Source organism: Ananas comosus, linkage group 15 (assembly GCF_001540865.1).
Source record: "Ananas comosus cultivar F153 linkage group 15, ASM154086v1, whole genome shotgun sequence".
NCBI lineage: Eukaryota > Viridiplantae > Streptophyta > Magnoliopsida > Poales > Bromeliaceae > Ananas > Ananas comosus.
The window spans coordinates 4,726,220-4,747,406 of NC_033635.1; the positions used below are offsets into that span (position 1 = coordinate 4,726,220).

The window sequence follows — 21,187 nt, forward strand, 5'->3', positions numbered from 1 at the left end:
TTATAAGGATCTTGCAAGAACTGAAATTGAACTTCTAGGTTGCGATCATAAACATAAATCTCATATTGCACAAGCTATCATTGATTTATAACTTGTTCTGACATCCAAACAAGCCCCTATTTTGTTCTAGCCCTATAACCTCGTATTTTTGCAAGAAAGTCTTGGATTAAAGTGAAACTCTGGCAGTATATCTTATGCCAAAACAAAACGAGAAACAACTAAGAAGAAAATAACCTCCAGCTAATCAGCAAAACAGTTGACAGCTTGATAAAGGAATAACAAATTAATATTTCACCATAAATTATCCCAAAAAGAAAAAAAAGGAAGAGCAACTACATGGTGTTCAGCACAAAGCAGATAAAGCATCATCACTCATAATATCTAAACTTTCGTAGGACAGCACATCCAGATACATAAACATACATATACATAAACATTGTGACGATAAATAAAAATTCATAAAGACAGGAGAACATAAGCAAGCAAATTGGACAATTAGAAAACCACAGTAGCAACCATATGTCGCTTCACAAGCAAGATTAAAAAGCTCAAAGAGGGTAAGAACAACAACTTAGATATAGCAAATTCATTTTTCATTAAGATGGGAAAAAGAGAAATATGAGGCCGTTTCCAGCAATATGAAAGTTCATGCAAAATGTTAAGCACAAATTATCCATTATTTTTCTCTTTTTATTGGAAATGCCCATCTGAACAAGCAAAAACGAGTACAGATCTCAGCAAGAGAAGGTTGATTCGGACACAACTGGAAAAGGTTGAGCCATAAACACTAGTATCATTAAAATCTTCACCATCAAATTAACAAAATCAAGATGAAACAACAAATCAAAAAACAAACAACCTTTTTTTTTTGTTCTCTTCTCTACATAATCATCGGTTATACCACTGGAGAGTCACGTCAAATCTGGCTCTGATGCAAGCTGATCCACACTCATCAGCCTCATAGACCTAACCATGAAGTCATCAGAAGCACGGATTCGAACCAACCTATCTCGTATAGACACAAACGATGGAACTTCCAACACTTCAGATGCTCTCTCTCGATAAGCCGGATCTTCAGTAAAATTCATTAAAGCTTCAGCGGCGTATTCTCTCAGCTCCTCCGCGTCATTTCTCAACACACCAATAAGAACATCGACGGCCCCTGCTTCAGCCATAGCTTCCCTATTTGCTCCTTCGTAGCTTAGTTGCCCAATGGCCGCCGAAGCCTTTTCTTTTAACTCGTCATTTCCATTTTCAAGAAGCTTAACCAGAATCGGAATTACGCCCGAACTTCGAACTACCGAAACTGAATGAGTGTACCCAGAAAGGTCCCAAATAACGTCCGCCGCTGCCGCTTTCGCATTTTCATCTCCACTCTGAAGAATCCTCACCAAATGTTCTAGTATCAACGCGGCATTCTCTTCAGCCACGGCCAATACGCAAAACACATCTTCCGCGATCTCTTTCCCGAGAGGTTCGGCTCCTTGCAGAAGCTCCACGTACAAAGGTACGGCACCGGCCTCTGCCACAAGCCGCAGGTAGTCTACGTGAGATGAGATTATTCCAAGCGCATTGCCCGCGATTAACCTAGCCGATTCATCACCATCCTTTAGTAACCCGACAAGTGCTCGTATCGCCCCCAATTCCACGAGCATATGCCTGACCCTCCGCGCGATACCGAGCAACCCGAGGGCCTGCGCCGCGCGAGTTCTCGAAGCCATTTTACCATACGAAACGGCTTCGATGAGGTAGGAAAGGCCGCCTAAATTCGCGATCACCCTCCGCACTTCTCTAAGCAATGCCAAAGCGCTGATGATTTCCAGCAAGTACTTCTTCGTATCGTCGGCGCAAACAGAGACCAGATCCAAAATAGCTTCCAAACCCCCACTTCGCATGAGGATCACCCGATTGGGGTGGTCGAACGAGACGAGCGCGCTTAGCAATCTAAGCAGAATTCTCCGGAATCGGTATTCGGAATCGGGCAGCAGTCTGAGAACTACTGGAATTGCACCGGATTGGCCGATTATCGGGGCCAGCCGGCAGCCGAAGCTGCAGGCAACATGGCACAAAGCGTAGGCAGCGGCAGACCAGAGAGTCGGACTCGAGCCGCGGGCTCGATTTGCGAGCCGTGCGAGCTCTAAAGTGGCTTTGGCCTGCAATTTTTCGGCCCCATCGGTTTCGACTACGCGTATGTACAAATGGACTGCTTCGTCCCAATCAATGCTGCTGCTACTACTGCTGCTGCTGCTGCTGCAACTACTACTACCGTGGGATTCAGAAACTGGGGCACAATCCATGCTAGTAAAAATATTGGTGAATTCCTAGAAAAAGTAGCTTCATATAGAAAGGAAACCAAAGCATTCGACCTATATAAGCACTTTATAGCAATCAAAAAACGCAAAAAAAAAGAAAAGAAAAATTGTTTAGGGTTTCGGTAATAATGGGTTCGGGACGGGGAGGAAACCCTAGAATTGAGGCATCAACTATCGATCGTCGTGCGGGGAATCTAATTTGACTGACCGGGATTAAGAAACGGAGGGGCTCTCCGAAGGGTTTTTGCTCGTCAGATTATGCTCGTGTGATATTATTTTCGCATTCGCAGGTTTTTTTTTTTTTTTTAATATTTTTGGCCGAGCACGGTTCCCATTTCCCAACCCAGATAGATCGACGCCGGTCGGGCCTTGTACCGAAAGGGTGCGTTTGGTTCAGGTATAAGTAAAAATTACTTGTTCCAGGAATAAGTACAAGTTCAGGTATAAGCGGAAATTAGACCAATTTTACGTTTGGATGAAAATTGAATTGTTCCTAGTAATAAAATAAATAGCATTTGGATGGTTAAATTGGAATAAATAAATAATAAATAAAAATTCATTATAAAACTACAATTAATTAATCTATTATATTACAATTAAAGTTTAATATTGAAAATAAGAAGAAGNAATAATAATATCGATTATCTATTTCTTAAGAATAATAATTATTAATAATTATTATTTAATTAATAATTATTAATAAATAATAATTATTAAATTAATAATTATTATTATCTAATTATAAATAATTAATTATAATTAATTATTTATTTATTTATTTTATTATTTCAGCAATAGATAATAATTGAAATATATTAATTAGATTAATTAATAATTTACTATCATTAAAATTTAAATTTATATTTAATTAACCTTGTTCTCATTCGGGAACAAGCTTGTTCCAGGAAAAAGGTGGAACAACAGTTCCAGCTAGTTCCAGTCTTATACCAGATAGTTCCAGAAACCCAGGAACTACTGTTCTCGGTTACCAAACGTTGCATTTGGGAACAAAGGGGGGAACAAGGGCTTATTCTCCCCCTTGTTCCCGAACCAAACACTACCAAAAAGTCTAGAATGTACCCGTTACATTGTTGATGTGGTATTTTTAACCAATTAATTTTTTTTAAAAAAAAATTTAAAATGCAACACTTATGACTAATATTGCTGTATTGGTATTCCTAACCACTCAAAATGCTCTCCTAGAATTTACCCAGCCAACCATAATTTTTTAAATAATATTTTTATTATATCGTTTTTCTCAAAAAAAAAGATATGATTGATTAGGGATAAATTATGCGGTGTAAGTGTTATACAGTAGGCTTCCTCCTCCCCCTTAAGTTCATTCATTCCATTGTAGTTATTAAAAAATATTTTTATTATACTTTTCTGACAAATAGAGAGATATATTGACTGATTGTTGATGATGTGGTGTAAGTGTAATATAGTAGAATTTTTTATTTTTATAATAAATAGTTGCACTAAAATTTTATTATTTTTAACGAATTTATCTACATCCTATTCTAATCCTACATATTGGTCAAATTTTATAGATAAGAATTTACTTAGTTTCATGTCTTTACTTTCGATTAATTTCACTATTTCATTACCATTTTTTTTTTCTTATAGTTTTACATAAAACCAAACAACCTCTTACTCGAAAATCAAACATGCCAAATAACTCACGAATAGAAGTGCAAATAGCTTCAGTTTGGTTGAGCTCCTATTCCGCATAGGGCAATAAGTGAGAACTAAAAATATAAATAAATAGGCTAAATTACAGAAAACCTCCCTATAATAACCCGCTTTTTCACTTCCCCCCTGACATTTAAAAACCTACACTTTGCTCCCCTGTAAAATGAAAAATGTGCACTTCACCTCCTACCGTTAGGGTTCCGTTAAAAAATAATTTTTTATGCCGAAAATACCCCTCTGCCATTGCTGCCGCCGCCTCCCCGCCCCGCATTATGCTCCCGTGGCCGTAATTCGCAGTGCCGGAGGTGAACATGTCGCTCCGCGCGACGGGCCTCAGCGGCGCCGCGCCGGGTTTCGCCGGGCCTTAGCGGCGCCGTGCCATGCCGTGCTCGTCGTGGAGGCTGCGGTGGGGATGATCGGGACGAAGCCCGTGCGGCGGTGCCCGGGTTTGGAAGCGGCGGCGCCGGCGGAGTTGTGAGCGGCCTTCCTGCTCGACCTGAAGAGAAACTCGCCGGAGTGAGTTTGGCGCCCCGCGAGGCCGGCGGAGGAGAGTGAGGAGAGAAGATGGGGAAGAAGACGACAATGGCGAGGGACAAAATGGTCATTTTACACACCGTAACTCCCTTCTGAACATTTTTTATTTTACAGGGGGGCAAAGTGTAGGTTTTTAAATGTCAGGAAGGAAAAGTAAAAAAGTGGATTATTATAAGGAGGTTTTTTGTAATTTAGCCAAATAAATATAATCTATTTTGAATTCGTTTCGATCCGTCAAGTGCAGGAGACGAGAGATCCGTGTTTTTCTTCGATCTATTCTAACGTGCTAAAAAATTGTCAAAAAATTCGATCCTCTCTTCCAATCCATTTTTAAGATTAAGATTAATTCGTTCCGAATTCTCTGCCGTCCGGTCCGTCCACGTTTGCATCTCTAAGGACGGACAGGGAGCAGCGTTTTCCCTATTTATTAGTGGATAAGAGCCAAGAAGATATTCCGCCTCCGGGGGCTTTCTCTCTCCTCTCTCTCTCTCTTTCCAAAAACCAACCATTCGCCGCTCACCGTTCACCACCAGTAATGGGGAAAGCGTTTCCTTCTAATTCCCCCCGACCTTATTCTCCTTAGAAACAGGGGACGCAACAATTCACTTCAATGGCGCTGCTAGGTCTCCACCCCTCTCCCCTCTTCTTCTCCTCCCCTCCTCCATCTTCTTCATCTTCTTCTTCTTCTTCTTCTTCTCCTCTCTACGGTCTGCGCCGTTGCCTCGCCGTCGTCGGCTTCGCCGTCTTCTCCTCCCACTCCAACCCCCGCCTCCTCAAGTCCGGCCGCCGATCTCGCCATGGCCGGAGAACGCCGCCCTACAGCGACGATGCGGAGGAGGAGGAGGGGGAGAGCAAAGAAGAGGAGTTCTCTGATGATGTGAGTGGCTTTGATTATATTGTTATTTTCTTGTTGTTTGATTGATGTGTTGGATTGGATTGTCACATCCTATTATTCCCACCTCTGATCAGACCAAAAAGAAAAGAAAAGAAAAGAAAAGAAAAGAAATTGTGTGTGATTTAGGTTTAAGCATTTTTGGGCCAGTGGTTTGGGTTGAACGAATTATTAGCGCTAATAGGCTCGGACGTTGTATTTGATATCAGAACCAATTTGAAAATATGTGATGGGTCTCACATTTCATGATGCACAGTGCACTAGTAATAATAACTGGATTTAAGTATTTTGGATTGGTGATTTAAATCCAACGAGTTATTAGTGCTAATAGGTTGGGTCATTGCATCTTGTGAATTGAATCCTTATCTTGAATTGTTTAAGGTTTTTTGTGATCCCGTTTTTGTAATTGAATTGATGATGCTGATTAATCGAATCATTCATGCTAGTTAATGATGTTTCGCTCTAAATTCGTTATTCAGTTTTGTGCATAGTTCTGTTCTTGTGCCTGTAAGCAGCACCAACACTCCTGTGGGTGTTGCTGTATTGGAGTTTGGGCTCCTTATGCTGATGTGCTTTGAGTCGAGTGAGATGGAGATGTGTTGTTTGATTGAGGACGGAGTGGCGTCTTGTTGGTGGTTGGGGTGAGGTTAATTTCAATGATTGGTTGTACGATATGGGATGGTGTGTGTCATGCCTGCCGTGCTTATGTAGACGGGTCAAAAACCAACTTGTGTGACAACACATATTGGCTTAAAAAACTTATTTCTTTGGCATCAATATATTTTAATTGCCTATTATATATCTTTGTCAAATTTTCTGAATTTTATTAAGATAACTATTTGCTAATTGCAAAGAAAAAGGATTTTAAGACATGCCATCATCATAGGGGTCGTATCATGCTGGTATCTTGTTAGCATGATAAGCCACGATGGATGCGGCCCATGCTGATGGGCATTTGAATCCTTAGGTTGAGTTTTGGTGGTGTGGAAAAGGGTGAGAGAGAGGTGATTTGGTGTTTCACTTGTGAATGAGATTTTATGGGCTTTGGAAGAGAGACTTGTCAAGAAGAAGTATTGCTGTGGTGTGCTGTTTCTTGACAATTTGTTGTGAGAACAACTATGCTGTGGTGTGTTGTTTCTTGGTAATTTGTTTCTGAAAACAGTTATGCTATGGTGTGCTGTTTCTTTAGGATCAGTACGTTGCTCCTCATGATATTTTCAATCCTAGCCCACTGGTGCTCTTCAATCACTAATTATACTTGCCCAATCGCTATCAAAAATGCCATAGATAGAAAATTCTTAGTGTACCATAACTCGAGACTAATGCTTCCATTGGAATATCTCATAATTTTCTTTCACTGCACTCTTTTTCATAAACTAAGGTAACTGCAAGTTCCTTGCACAATAATGGCTCGGTATTTATCACTTACAAGTAATTTCGGTGGACAGCGCGTTGGTACCCTCCTTTTACCCTCAATATTTGATGCTTCAGCTATCTTATTGTTAGGCACGATGCTGCCACCTGCTGCGTAACTATCTCTGTTGCCTATGCCTGGGAGATATTGCAGAATTATGCTCCTTTACCTTGGTGCATAAGGAGTCACCAACTATCGCTGATTGTGGCTCCATTTTTAGTCCAGGCCATCCTTTGTTAACCCTACTGCACTGAATGTTCTTCCCCCTGCCACCTCTCTTTCCTTTGCTTTGCTACCGTCTCCCCTCTACCACTTCTTCGCCTCTTCCTGTGTTCCTTCTAAACCTCTGCTGGCAACTGCTGCTGCCTTAGTTGCGCCGACACTAAAATCCCTCTGCCTGATCATAGTTTATGGTCTCTTTCTTCGTTCCTTCAAGCTGCTGTGTCACCCTCATCACCCTCCCTTCTATTATAGGATCCTTCAGTAACAACCGAGAAATGCTTGTCCAGTCTTTCAACTTTCAGTCAGATGGTTCATTCGCTTGTGATTTGGATTTTGATCTATCCCATGTTGGATTTGATCTGAATTCAGCTGTAAATTAGAGGTTGCTGGTATAGTTGCATCTGTTGCCATCGCTTTTCTTCCTCCTTTAAGCCAGCCCGCTTCCCTACCGTTCATCCTCCACCTTGGTTCACGCCCTTCCTCTTTCACTCTCTTATAGAGTTAGTTCTCTATAAAGTTGAGTTTAGTGATGTAAACAGAATCTGAGCTCTATTTAAAGATATGTATTCCACAGGACAGGATCATCCGTGTTTCTCTCTCTCTCTCTCTCTCTCTCTCTCTCTCTTTCTCTCTCTCTCTCGTAGCTTAGGGGCTGTTTGGTTGTACGCATTTGCAACTGCAGTGCAGTTGCAAATGCATGCAGCCACAATTCCTTTGTTTGGTTTAGTGTAGTTGAGTTCAATTGCTGCAGTTCCAACTGCACAAGAAGGGCCAAATGCTGCAGTTGGAACTACATTCAAATTGGTCGTAGTTCCAACTGCAGCAGTTGGTGAGGGATAGGATCACCCACAAATTAATAATAATAAATAAATAAATAAATAAATAGCTAAATAAATAAATAATATATGTATTTAGGTAAATACAAATACTTATAAATAAACTCATACTAATAAAATTTTTTAGACAATCAAGCTTTGTGCAAAAAATTAATTTTTTTAAATTTATTTTATTTAAAATATAAATATAGTTTTTTTTTCTAAATTTTTATAGAATGTGATCGTGTATGTTAATTTAATAAGTTTTAATTAATTATAATTATTAAATTTGATAAAAAAAAAGAGAGAATCGTTTAAATTTTTAAAGTTTGATTTACATATTAAAATTAAATAAATTAAAAATTTTAAATGTGTCGATTAATAAGTTGAAGAATTATTGAAAAATATAAAAATATTATATATATCTACTTATTTATTTATAAATAGTAAATTTAAATAATTAATAAATTTATATAATTATTTTATGTTTAGTGAAGATAACCTCACCACTCTATCTGAAGAGGTGACAAAATTCATAAATACAACTATCAACTTCATATTACCAAACAGAAGAAATGTAACTGCAGCAGTTGCAACTGCGTAAAACCAAACAGACTAGGTGTAATTATAACTGCAGTATTTACAACTGCATGTATTTTCAACTACACTGTTTCTGCAACTACATCTAACCAAACGGCCCCTTAGTGCATCACCAATAACTTCACTCTCTCATTTTCTTATACTCATATTATTTGGTTTGTTGTCATGTGCGAGTCCTATACACCGTGACAATTTGTATAGGATGTGTCATTGTTAGGATTACCAAACAGTACCACATTAGATTTTGCAGGAGAGTTTGTAGGGCTATTTATATGAATAGCACATTACAACCGGTTACTTTTGCTTTAACAATTTTGAAATGTGGTCATGGCCCAAAGGTTACTAATACTAGCAGGTTCGTCTGGGAAATTAAATTTGATATTGAAGCCATTCTCAGGGGTACTAGTATGTGGGATTCGGAGTATATAGGTGTGTACTTCCTCTTTTAATTAATGATTTTATATGCCTGATGTTGTGCAAAAAGTGAAGTTCTAAATTTGCACTCTTGCAGTTGTGATTGGCTGTGGATTTGTCGTACATTTGTTATAGTTCATTGTTTTTCAACTTGTTGCTTATGATTAATAGTTTTTGCTTCTGAAATCATTCTTGAAGTGATTTCTTGAAGTGAAGTATGTGTAACATCTCTATGGCTTTTAGGTTTGTACTGCTTATTGTTGAGTAAATTATTCCATTATCTGATTTATTTTTTGGAATATGAACAACAAATTTTTATAATATTAACAGGAATAACCAATCTGCATTAGGGGTCTCCTATTATTACGTTATTGTCTTGAAGGCACAATCTTCATCTAATCAAATTTACACCTAATTTAGGGTTTTGTCAGAAAATGACTTATCCAAAAGAAGATATTTGATAAATTTATATGATTTAATAACTCGCCTAAATTGGCTAACCCACACTAATGGTAGCCAATTCAAAGATCAAAGTTATAAACTAAGATAATGACTTTTGATACAATAAGATATCAAAATCCTAACTAAACTCATATCGGACATAACATGACTTTTATTGACTAAATTTGAACCAAATTAGGCCCAACTAAACAAAATTTCAAAGAATTCATAATGAGCCATAACTCTACGTGATTCCATCTTCCACCCTCTAAATTTGTTATGCAAATTATTGTGGCTGGTTACTTAATGCAAAATGTTACTAATTTCAATTATGAATACAATGAACCTTTTTTGTGATGATGCTTATTAAGCATTAATAATATGTTTGTCTATTACTAAATATGAAGGATTATGCTGCTGAGTCAACAAATAGAAAATCCACATTGGTGCTTAATGAACATCGACATCCTGCAGTTGTTCGATTAATCGATGTAATGTCTTTTTTTCATAATTTCCATATAGACTGGGAACATGCCTAGTAATTCTGGTTGCTGAGGTCTAAGAATTAGAATGCACCATTGGATTCTTTTGATGAAGTATGAACTTCAGAGTAAGATGGTTGCTGCTTTTGTATAATATTTTTCATTTATAGTTCCTTCTGCCTTCATTGTGTTTACATCATGATATATCTTCTCATATTATTCTCTATGGTTCAGGATGATTTTTCAGATTTGGAGTACCATGGAGCTAAACTTATTGACGCAGATCTTCAAAAGTTTAACTTGAGTAAACCTTTCGAAAAGCCAGGTATCTGACAACCATACGAGAAGTCTTACAAGGACAGTTATTATTAGCATTCTTAGATCATACCTTCAAGGTAACAAAATGCTTCTCCGAACAGGACGCGAAAAGAAGCAGTCAAAAACCGTTGATTTGGACAGCATAGAAAAGGTATATTACTATATATGACTAAGGAGCTTCTGGATTATTTGCTGGTGAAGGAATTATATAAAATATTCATCTTTCTTTCTTATTGCAGCTGAAGAATGAAACCAAAGTTAGTTTTCAGAAGCTGCAAAAAGAACTAGATTTTGATGAGAAATGGTTTCCACTTATCGACTACTTGAGCACTTTTGGATTGAAAGAATCTCATTTTGTTTCCATCTACGAGAGACATATGCCTTGCCTTCAGATAAACTTGGCTTCAGCGAAGGAGAGATTGGGATTCTTGTTAGCTATTGGTGTCAAAAACAAAGATATGAAAAGGATACTTACGAGGCAGCCGCAAATCTTAGAGTATACTGTTAACAATTTGAAATCCCATGTTTCCTTCTTGGCGAGTATAGGAATTCCAAACTCTCGAATGGGCCAGATAATTGCTGCCACTCCATCCCTGTTCTCTTACAGTGTAGAACATTCCCTGAAGCCAACAATTAGATATTTGATTGAAGAAGTGGGTGTGAAGGAAAGTGATGTTAGCAAAATTGTGCAGTTAAGCCCCCAGATTTTGGTTCAAAGGATCGACAACTCATGGACCTCTAGATTCTCTTTCTTGTCGAAGGAACTAGGAGCATCCAAAGATAGCATGGTCAAAATGGTCACCAAACACCCACAACTCCTTCATTACAGCATTGAGGATGGGATTTTGCCTAGAATCAACTTTCTCAGGAGTATCGGCATGCGCAACTCTGATATTTTGAAAGTATTAACAAGTCTTACTCAGGTTGTATTTAAAACTCCCTTTTCACATCTTTATATGCTTGTAGCTTCTGGTAGATTTAATTTCTTAAATGTATGGTACGATCCACGTCACTGATCCCATTTAAGGAGTCTAATGGTTATATGAAGAAGACAGAAAAACGAGCACTTATATGTGCGAGTTGATTAAAAGCGCAGCCAACAATTTGTTTGTATAGCTTGCAAACTTTAGGCTCACGTGGTTTTATTTTTTTCCTTCATTTAACGAACTTGATGACATTTCCATCACATACACAAACAGTCTTTATACCCTGGGGATAAACAATAGAGGTAAGGATCAACTTAAGTTATGGACTTCAGTGACTTACTTACCAATTTATGTAAATTAGTGGAGCCAGCTGCAATAAAGCAATAGCTGAAGGACCATCTCGGTATTTCACCCGTGTCCTTCATCTGTTCATCTTTCTCTCATCTTCCTTCTTAGGTATTGTCATTATCATTGGAGGGAAATCTGAAGCCTAAGTATCTATATTTGGTTAATGAACTCCGCAATGAGGTGCAGTCCCTGACGAAATACCCCATGTACTTGAGCCTATCTCTGGAGCAGAGAATCCGACCTCGCCATAAATTCCTGGTTTCACTAAAGAAAGTTCCGAAAGGTCCATTTCCTTTGAGTTCATTGGTTCCTACTGATGTTCGCTTTTGTCAGCAGTGGGCTGGAACTACCTTAGAGAACTATCTGGCTTTCAGGCAGAATTTACTACTCACAGACTTTGCAAAGAAGTATGATAGGAAAACTTTGACATCAACTTTTAAGTAATACAATGGTTTATATATCAAGGTTTAACAAGTTATGTGAGCACCTCATTCGCTTTGTACACGTTATGTCTCGTGAGGCTGTTGAAGTTGCTTCCTTCTGGCTCAGACACAATATATGTACTGTAAGTTAAGATGCTCATTTTAGTTTAGTTTCTTTTTCCTGGCAAACTCTTATATTGAGGTGCTTGAAGTACTAACAATTTTCAGGAAAGCTTGGTTGCTTATATTTTTACATACAGAGCAATGGGGATGTAATGATGTATTACCGGGTGCCAACCTTTTTGTAAGGATAAAGATGCAACTGAAGTTGCTACAGAAGTTGCTACATCAGTCCTATGCGATGAGGTTCATTATCATCTCATTACTCAGATTGGTAAGTCGGTTTGCCGAACTTTTCATTAGCAGTTTATTGATGCTGTGATTTGGAACTTCCAGGATCATCTGCCTATATGAGATACTTGCTGCTACAATACTCAGCTCTCTTGTTCTTAGAACAAACTTCCATTCTGGCGTGGTGCTTCTGGATTCATGAATTGTTTGTCAAACTGCTACTTGCAACCATACAAACTGCCTTTGTGATGCAACTGTCGAATACTGACTTGTGCTACCTCAACAATTTTGTGCCACATTAATGCATCAAACTATGTCTTTTCACTCTGTGATTGCTTATACTTTTGTAATATTTGTATGATCATCATTTTTATATTCTACAATTTTTTTTTTTTGGAGATTATGCATGCTCATCTTTCTCTGAAAAGTCTTCTATGCATAGCAATAGGCATGCAGGGAGGATGGAAACAACTAAAATTATCATCACTTTAATCAACAGTGTTATTTTGCCATCTTTTCCATGTTAAATTGTCGTCTGTATATATCTAGTAGTGGTAGTAGTTTTACATAGAAAACTGGGTTCATTCTCCTACCTTAGTGCTTGATAAGGAGGATAATAAGTTGTTATGTTGTACCTTTCTGCGAAACAAGGCTATTGTTCGAGCCAACACCTTGAGTTATTCTATTTCTCAATATATTTCCAGTTATCTTTTCTAATTGCAGCTACCTATCAACATTACATTTGTTTTATGTTACTGTAGTACAGAGCATGAAGTTTATTTGGTACAGCAATAAAAACTAAGATGATATCTGGTGCTAGTGTTTAGAAGCATTGGAAGGCGTGGCGGTCTTTTACCAGAACTTTTGGATGATTAAACCAAAGATGGGATCAGTGAACTCCATAAGATCCAAAACTCAAATGTGATCTGGAACCAAGGCTGTAATCTACTGCACCTGATCATTCTGAGCTGTGGTCCACCCCTTAACAAACTGTTGTTCATCACAACCTGATCCACTTCAAGGCCATAGGAATTAGTCTAGGACCCATGAAATTCAAAATAATGGCTATCTAAGATTTCATTTCGGATTGAATTATCGTACAATTCTTGGTCCCATAGATAGTGGCTAGAATACCAACCAAGCTATGAAAGATCTAAAGTATCTTGGAGAGCCATTGTCAGCCACTTGCTGAATAGAAATGTGTGAAAGGGGGTATGAACATCCCTTGGCTATTATTGTGTGGGGGCCTCCAACACAATGAGAAGAAGATAAGGTTGGATCAGGTGAGTCCCATGACCGTTGCGTAAAGTTGCGGCTCTTTTAGGGTATTTTGGATTGACGTGATTGGAATTCCATTTTAAATTAAATTTAGTAAGAGTACAAACATTAGTACTCTAGTTGACCACAAGAAGAATTATCACCTAGTTCAATCTCTTGAAAATTATCTTTCGCTGAAAGGCCAAAAGTTGTTCATCGTGGAAAGATCCAAATTGTGGCATAGAGTTTGATAGCAGGTTTTTACTGAACTTGATTTATACCCGAAGTGCAATTACGGCAATCCAAATGCCCCGAGGGCAAATAATATCGTTATTCGGGAGAGGGGGCATTAATGGCATTGACTTTGAAATCAAATCCCGCTATATGTAAAAAAGGATGTGCGTATGTAATTTACAGACATTTATTAAGAGACGAAAAAAAGAAAAGAAAGACATGAGGGGCTTAACATTTTTTTCCGCATGGCTATTAAGCATTGGCTATCAATAGAAATCAGATATTCATAGTTTTTACCCTGAAATACTATTTGAATCGAATTGTTAGAAGATGCATATAATAGCTTTTTCTTAAAGACGGCTCTACGGTTTTTCGATGCATGCAACTTCAAGTTCGAGTTTCTGCTTCTGAATCTAAAAAAAACTTATTTTAGGGTCATACCAATGTGAAACTCTTACCTTGTTTGTTAGCTAAACACTTGACTAGGAGAGAGTAGGAGTACTTGAAGGATTAAACTGTTGATGGATAGTCTATGAAACTAAAACCAACTAGATATTTGCACATTTCAGGTTTCCACAACACTACATTGCAAGTACTCTTTCAGAAAATAAGATGATGTTCACATGGAGGCTAGGCCTGCCTTGCTAATAGTAATAGCTTGGCTTGACACCCATTCATATTTTCAGTCAATATAGGACTAATAATTCTTGTTGGATTCAAATAAATATTATAAGAACACTCTGCTCTATTTTACACCACCATAAGGCTCCATAAGAAGGCCTATATGGTCAATATAACGATTGAATCTAAATCACCGGTCCAAAATATTTAAGTCGATAGTAATAGAGCTCTTAGTCCCTATATATAAAACCCATCTATCTGATGTTTGGGATGTCGCATTTGAAAATGTCATTTGAAAGTTGATTGGCATTAATCCATCCTAATATCTAGGTAATTATAAACGTTATGAACAAGCAGTCAGATAGAACGGTCGTATTCATATTTAAAATGGTATCTGCAGAATTTTTAAAATTTTGCAAAACACATATGAAAGTGACTAAAAAGGACAACACCAATTATTATGCAAAAGTTATCTACTAACAGACACAAACCCCCCAAAACTGCACTGTAACTCCTACAAGACCACTTGTTTTGTAGAGAAAAATAGATTGGACAGATCAGATGCAGATAATTGCTTAGTTTAAGATAAGTGAAAGGGACTGAATCAAAGCTTAACAACACATAAAAAAACAATGCTAGCTCCAATTCTTTATCATTTGCATCGGACGGCAGTCGCGGCTGATCTGGTTAAACTCGATCGACGAAAGATTGCGATCGGCCGCGCCTATCGTTACGCGTCATTGCGGGCCAGGTGACGGTGATTCGGGGCGCCCTTTCGCGTTTACTAAGAGCCACCACTAAAACAAAGGAGATGTAAACAATGGGCCTAAAGAACATGCAGGTAGGATCGCAAATCCCCACCGCCCGGTGCGGATTGTGCGGGATCATGACCGTTCGATCGCGATCAGCTCAAGCCCACTTGCATTGTGAAAGAGAGGACCACAATGCAGGTTGATTCTTGTTGTCCCCCACCCCCCCTCTCAAAGTATTTTGAAAGGGAGAAAGAAGCTGAGGTATTTGAGAACTCAAAACTTAGGGAGAGGTGAATCTTATGACCATGAGAGAGAGAGAGAGAGATATTATTGTATGACAAGTTGATGTGGTCCTTGTATATGATCCTTTACAGGCAACTTCTTATCATCCACTTACCTAATGTAATAAATGAGACAGCTCACTTTAAAAAGCCCTTTTTTTTTGGAAGGTGGAAGTGCTTTACTTTACAGGGAATTCTTTTGCCTTTTCTTTCACCTGGAGGATAATTTTGCCAAAAAAGAAAAGAAAAAGCTAGTGGGTCTCAGAATCTGCTCATATTTATTTCATTATTTATATCCACATCCACAAATACTGGTATTATATGAAAAAGACCTAAATTGCTCAATTAAGAGGTGGTTATCATCTAATGCATGATTACTTTGTGGCCATTCTTTGACCAGTATTAATTTCCAATTTGGTAGACTCTGCATTATGAAAAAAAAAAAAAAAAAACCACACTAAATAATGCAGATGCATATAAGAAAGAAAAAAATAACTTTGTAATAAATGATTAGCACAACAAAAGGGGTAGCACTTCCCTCCATAAATTAACAACATTTTGGGATTCTAATGTCCAAACAACTCAGACAAGCATTTCTAGCAATTCTAAATTGCTGGTATCAAACTTCAGTCCAACAAATACATTGAACAACCCAATCACACAACAAGAAAGCCATTAAAAAAAAAAAGAAGAAATTGTACTCCAATGACAGAGGTCTAATATGGAAAAAGATTAGGTGTAGATACAAATGAGCTGTGGTAACCATAAACTGAAACACAATCAGATATATGATGGCCCACAGATGACAACATTAGCACTTACATAATTCACTATTATCCGAATCGAAACAATCTCACCAACCATTTCGGTATAATGAGCGTAAAGTTATTTGTAAAATATGTACAGGTAATGTTTCAGGGAATTAAAAACTAAGAGGAGAAAAGGAAACGGACTAATGACTTTCGTTTAACACCTAATCTAAACGAAGTTCGGGTTATTTTAATTCTTCGAATAGAGTTACCACTGTACTTGTATTTATCTCTTTGTACCCACAAGAAAAGTTTGTCTCTGTGATTCAAAGTAGTGAAACCTACCGCTATGTTTTGTGTAGTTTGTTCGTCGTTTTCGCGACCTTTACAATGTCTAAAAGGGAAGGTGATCCCACCTGTACTTGAGGTCGTATAAATAAAAGCTTGTAAAGAAAATTACCAGTTGCCGAAGTAGAACGAAACTTTTCCGCACCGATATCTCTAGTCGCTTACTATTAATATACCTCTATATGTACTTCTTGTGATGTTTAACTTGCTCTTTTCCTCCACTTCCTAAAGAGGCGACGCAAACGGAGACTCTGGAAGATCGATTTCAGCACTGCGAAAAGAATAAAGTGAAATTGATCAGGAAAGAGCATTCTGGGACGTTGCAGTGTTTGATACATACAATGACATATGCACACATTAGTCGTGATTATATGTTTTTCATATATTTCATTGCCAAAAATGTAAAGTAATAAGCAGCAGAAACCAAACAAGGATTCGATTTGAGAGCAAAATCTTCTAAATTAAATCTGACTTACCTATTTTTATCGCTGCGGTTGTTGCTCATCTGCCTTGTAGTGTCATCATTTTTGCCGCCACCGTCCGGATTCTTTGGAACAATCGAGAGATTGCTGAAACGATCTGCCAGTAAACATTAACGCACAGAATAATATATCCGTATTAAGATAAGCTTTACAGTGTTAAAACAACGAAAAGAATAAAATAGCGCATTGGGATCGGTTATCACCTTCAATGTAATTCAGATCGTCCATTCCACCGCCAAAGAAGAGTTCTTGTGTCGGTTTGTTCGGAGTCAGTTGCAGATCAAAAGGGTGTTTCGATTCAATTTCATACTCACGCTCTTCTATCGACTGCTTTTTGAAAATCTCAGAATAGTGACACAGCCTTGATGCTGAGAAGGGGAGAAAATTAGAGGAAATCTTATTAGGTTACATATAAAAGGTCCAACCAGCAAACGTAACAAGAAGTAAAGAACAATTGAAACTAGATGTCCGACTCACTCGTATTCGGGTTCTGATCCATTTCGTAGAATCTGGAAAGGCTGTTGCTTGAAAACATGGTCTTTTCGGCATTCTTCCTGCATTGTGCATCAGGCATTAGTAGGGATACGAAAAGAGTACAGGGCCAAAATCAAAATAAAATAGGATACACTCCGATGCAGTGACTTTCTTAGCTTCTACCTCACAAAACAGACTTATATCCAACTGAATAAGATTTATACATGCACCAATTAAAAAAAAAAAACCGAATTCATCATCTGCCCTAGTGTAAAAAACATTTATGTCCTTAGTAATTTAAATTAACCAGTAGCGCAAACATAATATTTTTAATTTCAACAACCATATACAAGGTGTTACACATTACGGAAAACATAGAGCTGAAGAGGACGACAACTTGCCACCTTATAAAAACATAGAATCTAGTTTTAACTCACATACACAGCTTGAGTGCCGTCATGCAAGGCGGTAAAGCAACTGTATCCGCATTCCATTGCAGTGCCAGAATGAGTTGAAAGAGATTGAATTGTTGCAAGTGGAGTTGATACTGGTTCGGCTACGGTGCAGGAACAACTCTCTACAAGACTCATATTTATTACGAGGCTTCATTTGGCATTGCGGGAAAGAGTGCATTACTTACAATGAGAAAGCACAATGGTAAAATATTCTATTTTTCTGTAAAAAAAAAAAAAAAAAACACGCTGTATAGATCGTAACAATTTGGTTACGATATAATCTCTACAGCCCAAGTGGAAAATGCAAAAGCGTATCTCTACACGCTTTTTTTCCCAACTCCTCAAGTGATACTATTAGAAGTCAAACTATCCGAGCGTTCCCAAATTGTTCACACAAAAGCCTAAACTTTTAGTATCATGGGTCAACATAACTCATTCTTCTCTAGGTAGCGCGCCAATGCCATGCTGAAGTATGACATAAAAAAGTATGAGCAACAACAAACCGGCAAAAATAAAGTATCCGACGACAAAGTAACAAATAAGAGTAATGACATAATGATAAATTTTTGTCGGAGCAATTGTCTGTACCGAATGCGACAACAAGGAAAAAAGCGAAAGAATTAATTCAATGAAAAAGGAGACTAATCCTAATCCAAATCCAATCACCCACTAACTCTTTATGGCACAAAGACGACGAGTCGAAAAACGACCCATAAAGCGATTGTCTTTACAATTCTGACCTGTCGATCAGCTTCGACTTTTCCTTGTAGGGCTTGACCAATACTCGCGAGCCACATATGTAGTGAGGATTCCCTTTTGCTAAGATGCATCTGACCGTCTCGGGGTACACGAAACTCACAAAACCGAACATGCGCTTCTCCTGATGAGGAATTCTAACGTCATGAACCAGTCCGTACTGCCTAATACGAACAAAAAAAATATTGCAGTTATATCTTGAGAACGCCTTTGCTTTGCTTGGAAACTAATCGACAAAAATAAAAAATTACTTGAAGTAGTTTTCGACATCGTCGTCGGTGAATGTGCTCTCGGCAGGGAATGTGAGATAAATTTGATTAGAGCTGGCATTTACTCCGCCCTGGTGATATCTGTCGCTCTTATTCTCGATGTATTTGTGCGCATCTTCTGCGAGGATTACCAAATGCTGCCCATTTTGACTGCAGCAGAGACAAACACATACGTCCCAATTTAAGGGTGATAATAATGCAAAGAAATTACGAAAAGTTATCACCCAACTAAGGGGGCATTTGGTTTTGGATCGATGTAAAACGAATCGAAAAATTATTTTCGGTATGAAAAATGCTTTTTCCTCTTCGTTTGGTTCGACGTAAAAGATTTTTGGGGAAAAGTTAACTCATTTTTCATTGTTTTTCAGCGGAAAACAAAAACTCAAGCTGAGTAAACCTTTTTTGATTCATTTTTTTTTTCCACCGAACCAAACAAATATAGAAGAAGATTTTTTTCCCGATGGAAAAACTCGCCTACAAACCAGATTTTACAAAAAGTTGAATTTTTTTTCCACCAAAAATTACTATTAACGGTTCTACGTTGAACCAAACAGACCCTAAACTTTCATTACTTTGATTTAAGAGAATTTCCTCAAAAGTTCCATTATTAGAATTTAACACTACACTTAGATGATGTTGTTGTTGTTGTAGTAACATAATAATAATCTACAAGAAACAATGAACAGAGAGAGAAAGAGGGGGGGATTCACCCATGAATGAGCCGAATGCCGTTGTTCAGGCGGGCGAGCAACTTGGTCAGGCTAAAGCCGGACTTCCCGTGCCGCTGGCTCTCGGTAAGGTATCCCTCGGCCTGCAGCACCTTCCCGTACCTCGCGAGGTACAGCGTCGGCAACGAGGCAATCGAGAGCGGCTGTCCGACCCTCTCCTTGAGCAGCTCCCGAATCTCCGCCTCCAGCCTATCAAACACTTCCTCGTTGCCGCCGCCGCCGCCGCCGAACTCGTTCGAGCTCGGATGACCGCCGTGCAAGTACCAGCACTTGTCGCCGTGCTTGCAGAACCCCTTGTGGTAGTACTGGCAGGCTTTGGCAGCCTGCAATTCAGCCCGGAATTCAGGACAGACGGAGGAAGGGTAGAAAGAATTCAGCGATGATTCGTGCTGGTCCTGAAAGGCAGGAGGAGGAGGAGGACTGTGATCCCAGTAACGGAAGGTCGACGACGGCGAAGAGAAGCTCCGGGAGAGAGCTGCTGCAGGGGGGAGCGTGAAATCGGGAGCGGGCTGCTGCTGCAGCTGCTGAAGAATCGGGAAAGCGATGGTCGGGAGGAAAGATTTGGCTTCGTTGATCAGGGAGAGGATGTGGGCGTCGGTCCCGAACGCATAGTCCACGAGTTCTTGAGTGGTGGTGCAGCGCAGGTAGAGGTAGCCGATGACCTTGAACGCATTTTCTGGGTCGTATTTCCGAATCTTGTTAAAAACAATGCTAGTAAAATCGCTCACTTCCATTTCTGGTTCCTGCCACCACCACAAAACAAAACAAAGATTGAGAAAAAAATAAAATAAAAATTACATAAGATTTTGAAAGATCACACTATATGTAAAAGATAAAGATAAAGAAACTGCTTTTCTCAAAAACCAGAAATTAAAGAAACTAAAGGAAAAAAAAAAAAAAAAAGGTTTTTTTACACACTAAAAGATATAGTTTTACCACTACATGAACAGACTTGTAGCAGATAAACAGGCACCAAGAAAGAGAGTGGGAGCCATTCTTTTTCTTAAGAAAAGGGTTTTTTTACACACAAAAAAGAGAGAGAGAGAGAGAGAGAGAGAAATAGGGAACAAATTTTACAACTAAATCAACATACTCTTCTTCTTCTTCTTCTCCTTCTCCTTCTCCTGTAGAGTGTTTAGGGAGTCTTTTATTAGTCTCTCATCATCATCCTTCCAAAGCAGAAGAAGAGGAGATAACACACACCAAGAAGAGAGAGCAAAAAACTGTGTTCAAATCGAGGCCACTATTATATATATATATAAATGTAAAGTCACTGCATATTTATTTTGGAATGTTCAAAAAAAATTAATGATCATTTTTTTACTTTAATTTTATAACACAAATGGAAAGATGAGAAATGAATGATATTATTATTATTTATTATTATTATTATGTTACAGGCTGTATTGCTATTTTCCAGCATTGGTTTAATTCGAGCGAAATGACGAATTTGCCCCTGAACTTATCCCTTCTATAGGTGACTTAGAAATGGACCAATTTGTCATTTTGGCACTCTTAATGGGTGATTAGTGTGATAATTATTTTTGGAAGCATTATAATAAAGCTCTTTTTTAGTAGTAAAATGCTCAACAGAAGGG

General features: G+C 38.3%; 3 protein-coding genes across 6 annotated transcripts; 1 reads left to right on the forward strand and 2 right to left on the reverse strand.

Annotated features, from left to right (window-relative positions):
- LOC109721536 (armadillo repeat-containing protein 4) lies at positions 659–2,297 on the reverse strand. The gene has a single exon (XM_020249188.1). The coding sequence runs from the start codon at positions 2,295–2,297 to the stop codon at positions 912–914; it is 1,386 nt and encodes a 461-aa protein (XP_020104777.1). The 3' UTR covers positions 659–911.
- Positions 4,861–12,695, forward strand: LOC109721268 (transcription termination factor MTERF9, chloroplastic). 4 transcript variants are annotated; one of them, XM_020248770.1, is made up of 7 exons: positions 4,861–5,415; positions 10,053–10,143; positions 10,238–10,287; positions 10,376–11,059; positions 11,519–11,975; positions 12,066–12,198; positions 12,289–12,695. In XM_020248770.1, exons 1-5 carry the CDS (start codon positions 5,149–5,151, stop codon positions 11,852–11,854), a joined length of 1,428 nt encoding a protein of 475 aa, XP_020104359.1. In that variant the 5' UTR covers positions 4,861–5,148; the 3' UTR covers positions 11,855–11,975; positions 12,066–12,198; positions 12,289–12,695. The 4 variants fall into 4 exon arrangements, with proteins under 4 accessions (XP_020104359.1, XP_020104360.1, XP_020104358.1 ...); XM_020248771.1 differs by having other exon boundaries at positions 12,093–12,198; XM_020248768.1 differs by having other exon boundaries at positions 4,862–5,415; positions 12,061–12,198.
- Positions 15,839–20,844, reverse strand: LOC109721341 (zinc finger CCCH domain-containing protein 18-like). Its single transcript, XM_020248899.1, has 8 exons — positions 20,683–20,844; positions 19,572–20,332; positions 18,844–19,011; positions 18,577–18,756; positions 17,385–17,461; positions 17,111–17,275; positions 16,902–17,004; positions 15,839–16,696 (listed from the first exon to the last, which is right to left on the reverse strand). Exons 2-8 carry the CDS (start codon positions 20,321–20,323, stop codon positions 16,651–16,653), a joined length of 1,491 nt encoding a protein of 496 aa, XP_020104488.1. The 5' UTR covers positions 20,324–20,332; positions 20,683–20,844; the 3' UTR covers positions 15,839–16,650.

Excerpts from the sequence above, each read along its gene's own strand:
- LOC109721268 (XM_020248769.1), top strand. The coding sequence starts at position 5,149 with ATGGCGCTGCTAGGTCTCCACCCCTCTCCCCTCTTCTTCTCCTCCCCT. Across the intron at positions 10,288-10,375 it reads ATTTGGACAGCATAGAAAAG|CTGAAGAATGAAACCAAAGT; the intron begins GTATATTACTAT and ends TTCTTATTGCAG. Across the intron at positions 11,060-11,518 it reads TATTAACAAGTCTTACTCAG|GTATTGTCATTATCATTGGA; the intron begins GTTGTATTTAAA and ends CTTCCTTCTTAG.
- LOC109721341 (XM_020248899.1), bottom strand. The coding sequence starts at position 20,323 with ATGGAAGTGAGCGATTTTACTAGCATTGTTTTTAACAAGATTCGGAAA. Across the intron at positions 19,012-19,571 it reads GGCATTCGGCTCATTCATGG|TCAAAATGGGCAGCATTTGG; the intron begins GTGAATCCCCCC and ends TCTCTGCTGCAG. Across the intron at positions 18,757-18,843 it reads GATGTCGAAAACTACTTCAA|GCAGTACGGACTGGTTCATG; the intron begins GTAATTTTTTAT and ends TGTTCGTATTAG.
- LOC109721536 (XM_020249188.1), bottom strand. The coding sequence starts at position 2,297 with ATGGATTGTGCCCCAGTTTCTGAATCCCACGGTAGTAGTAGTTGCAGC.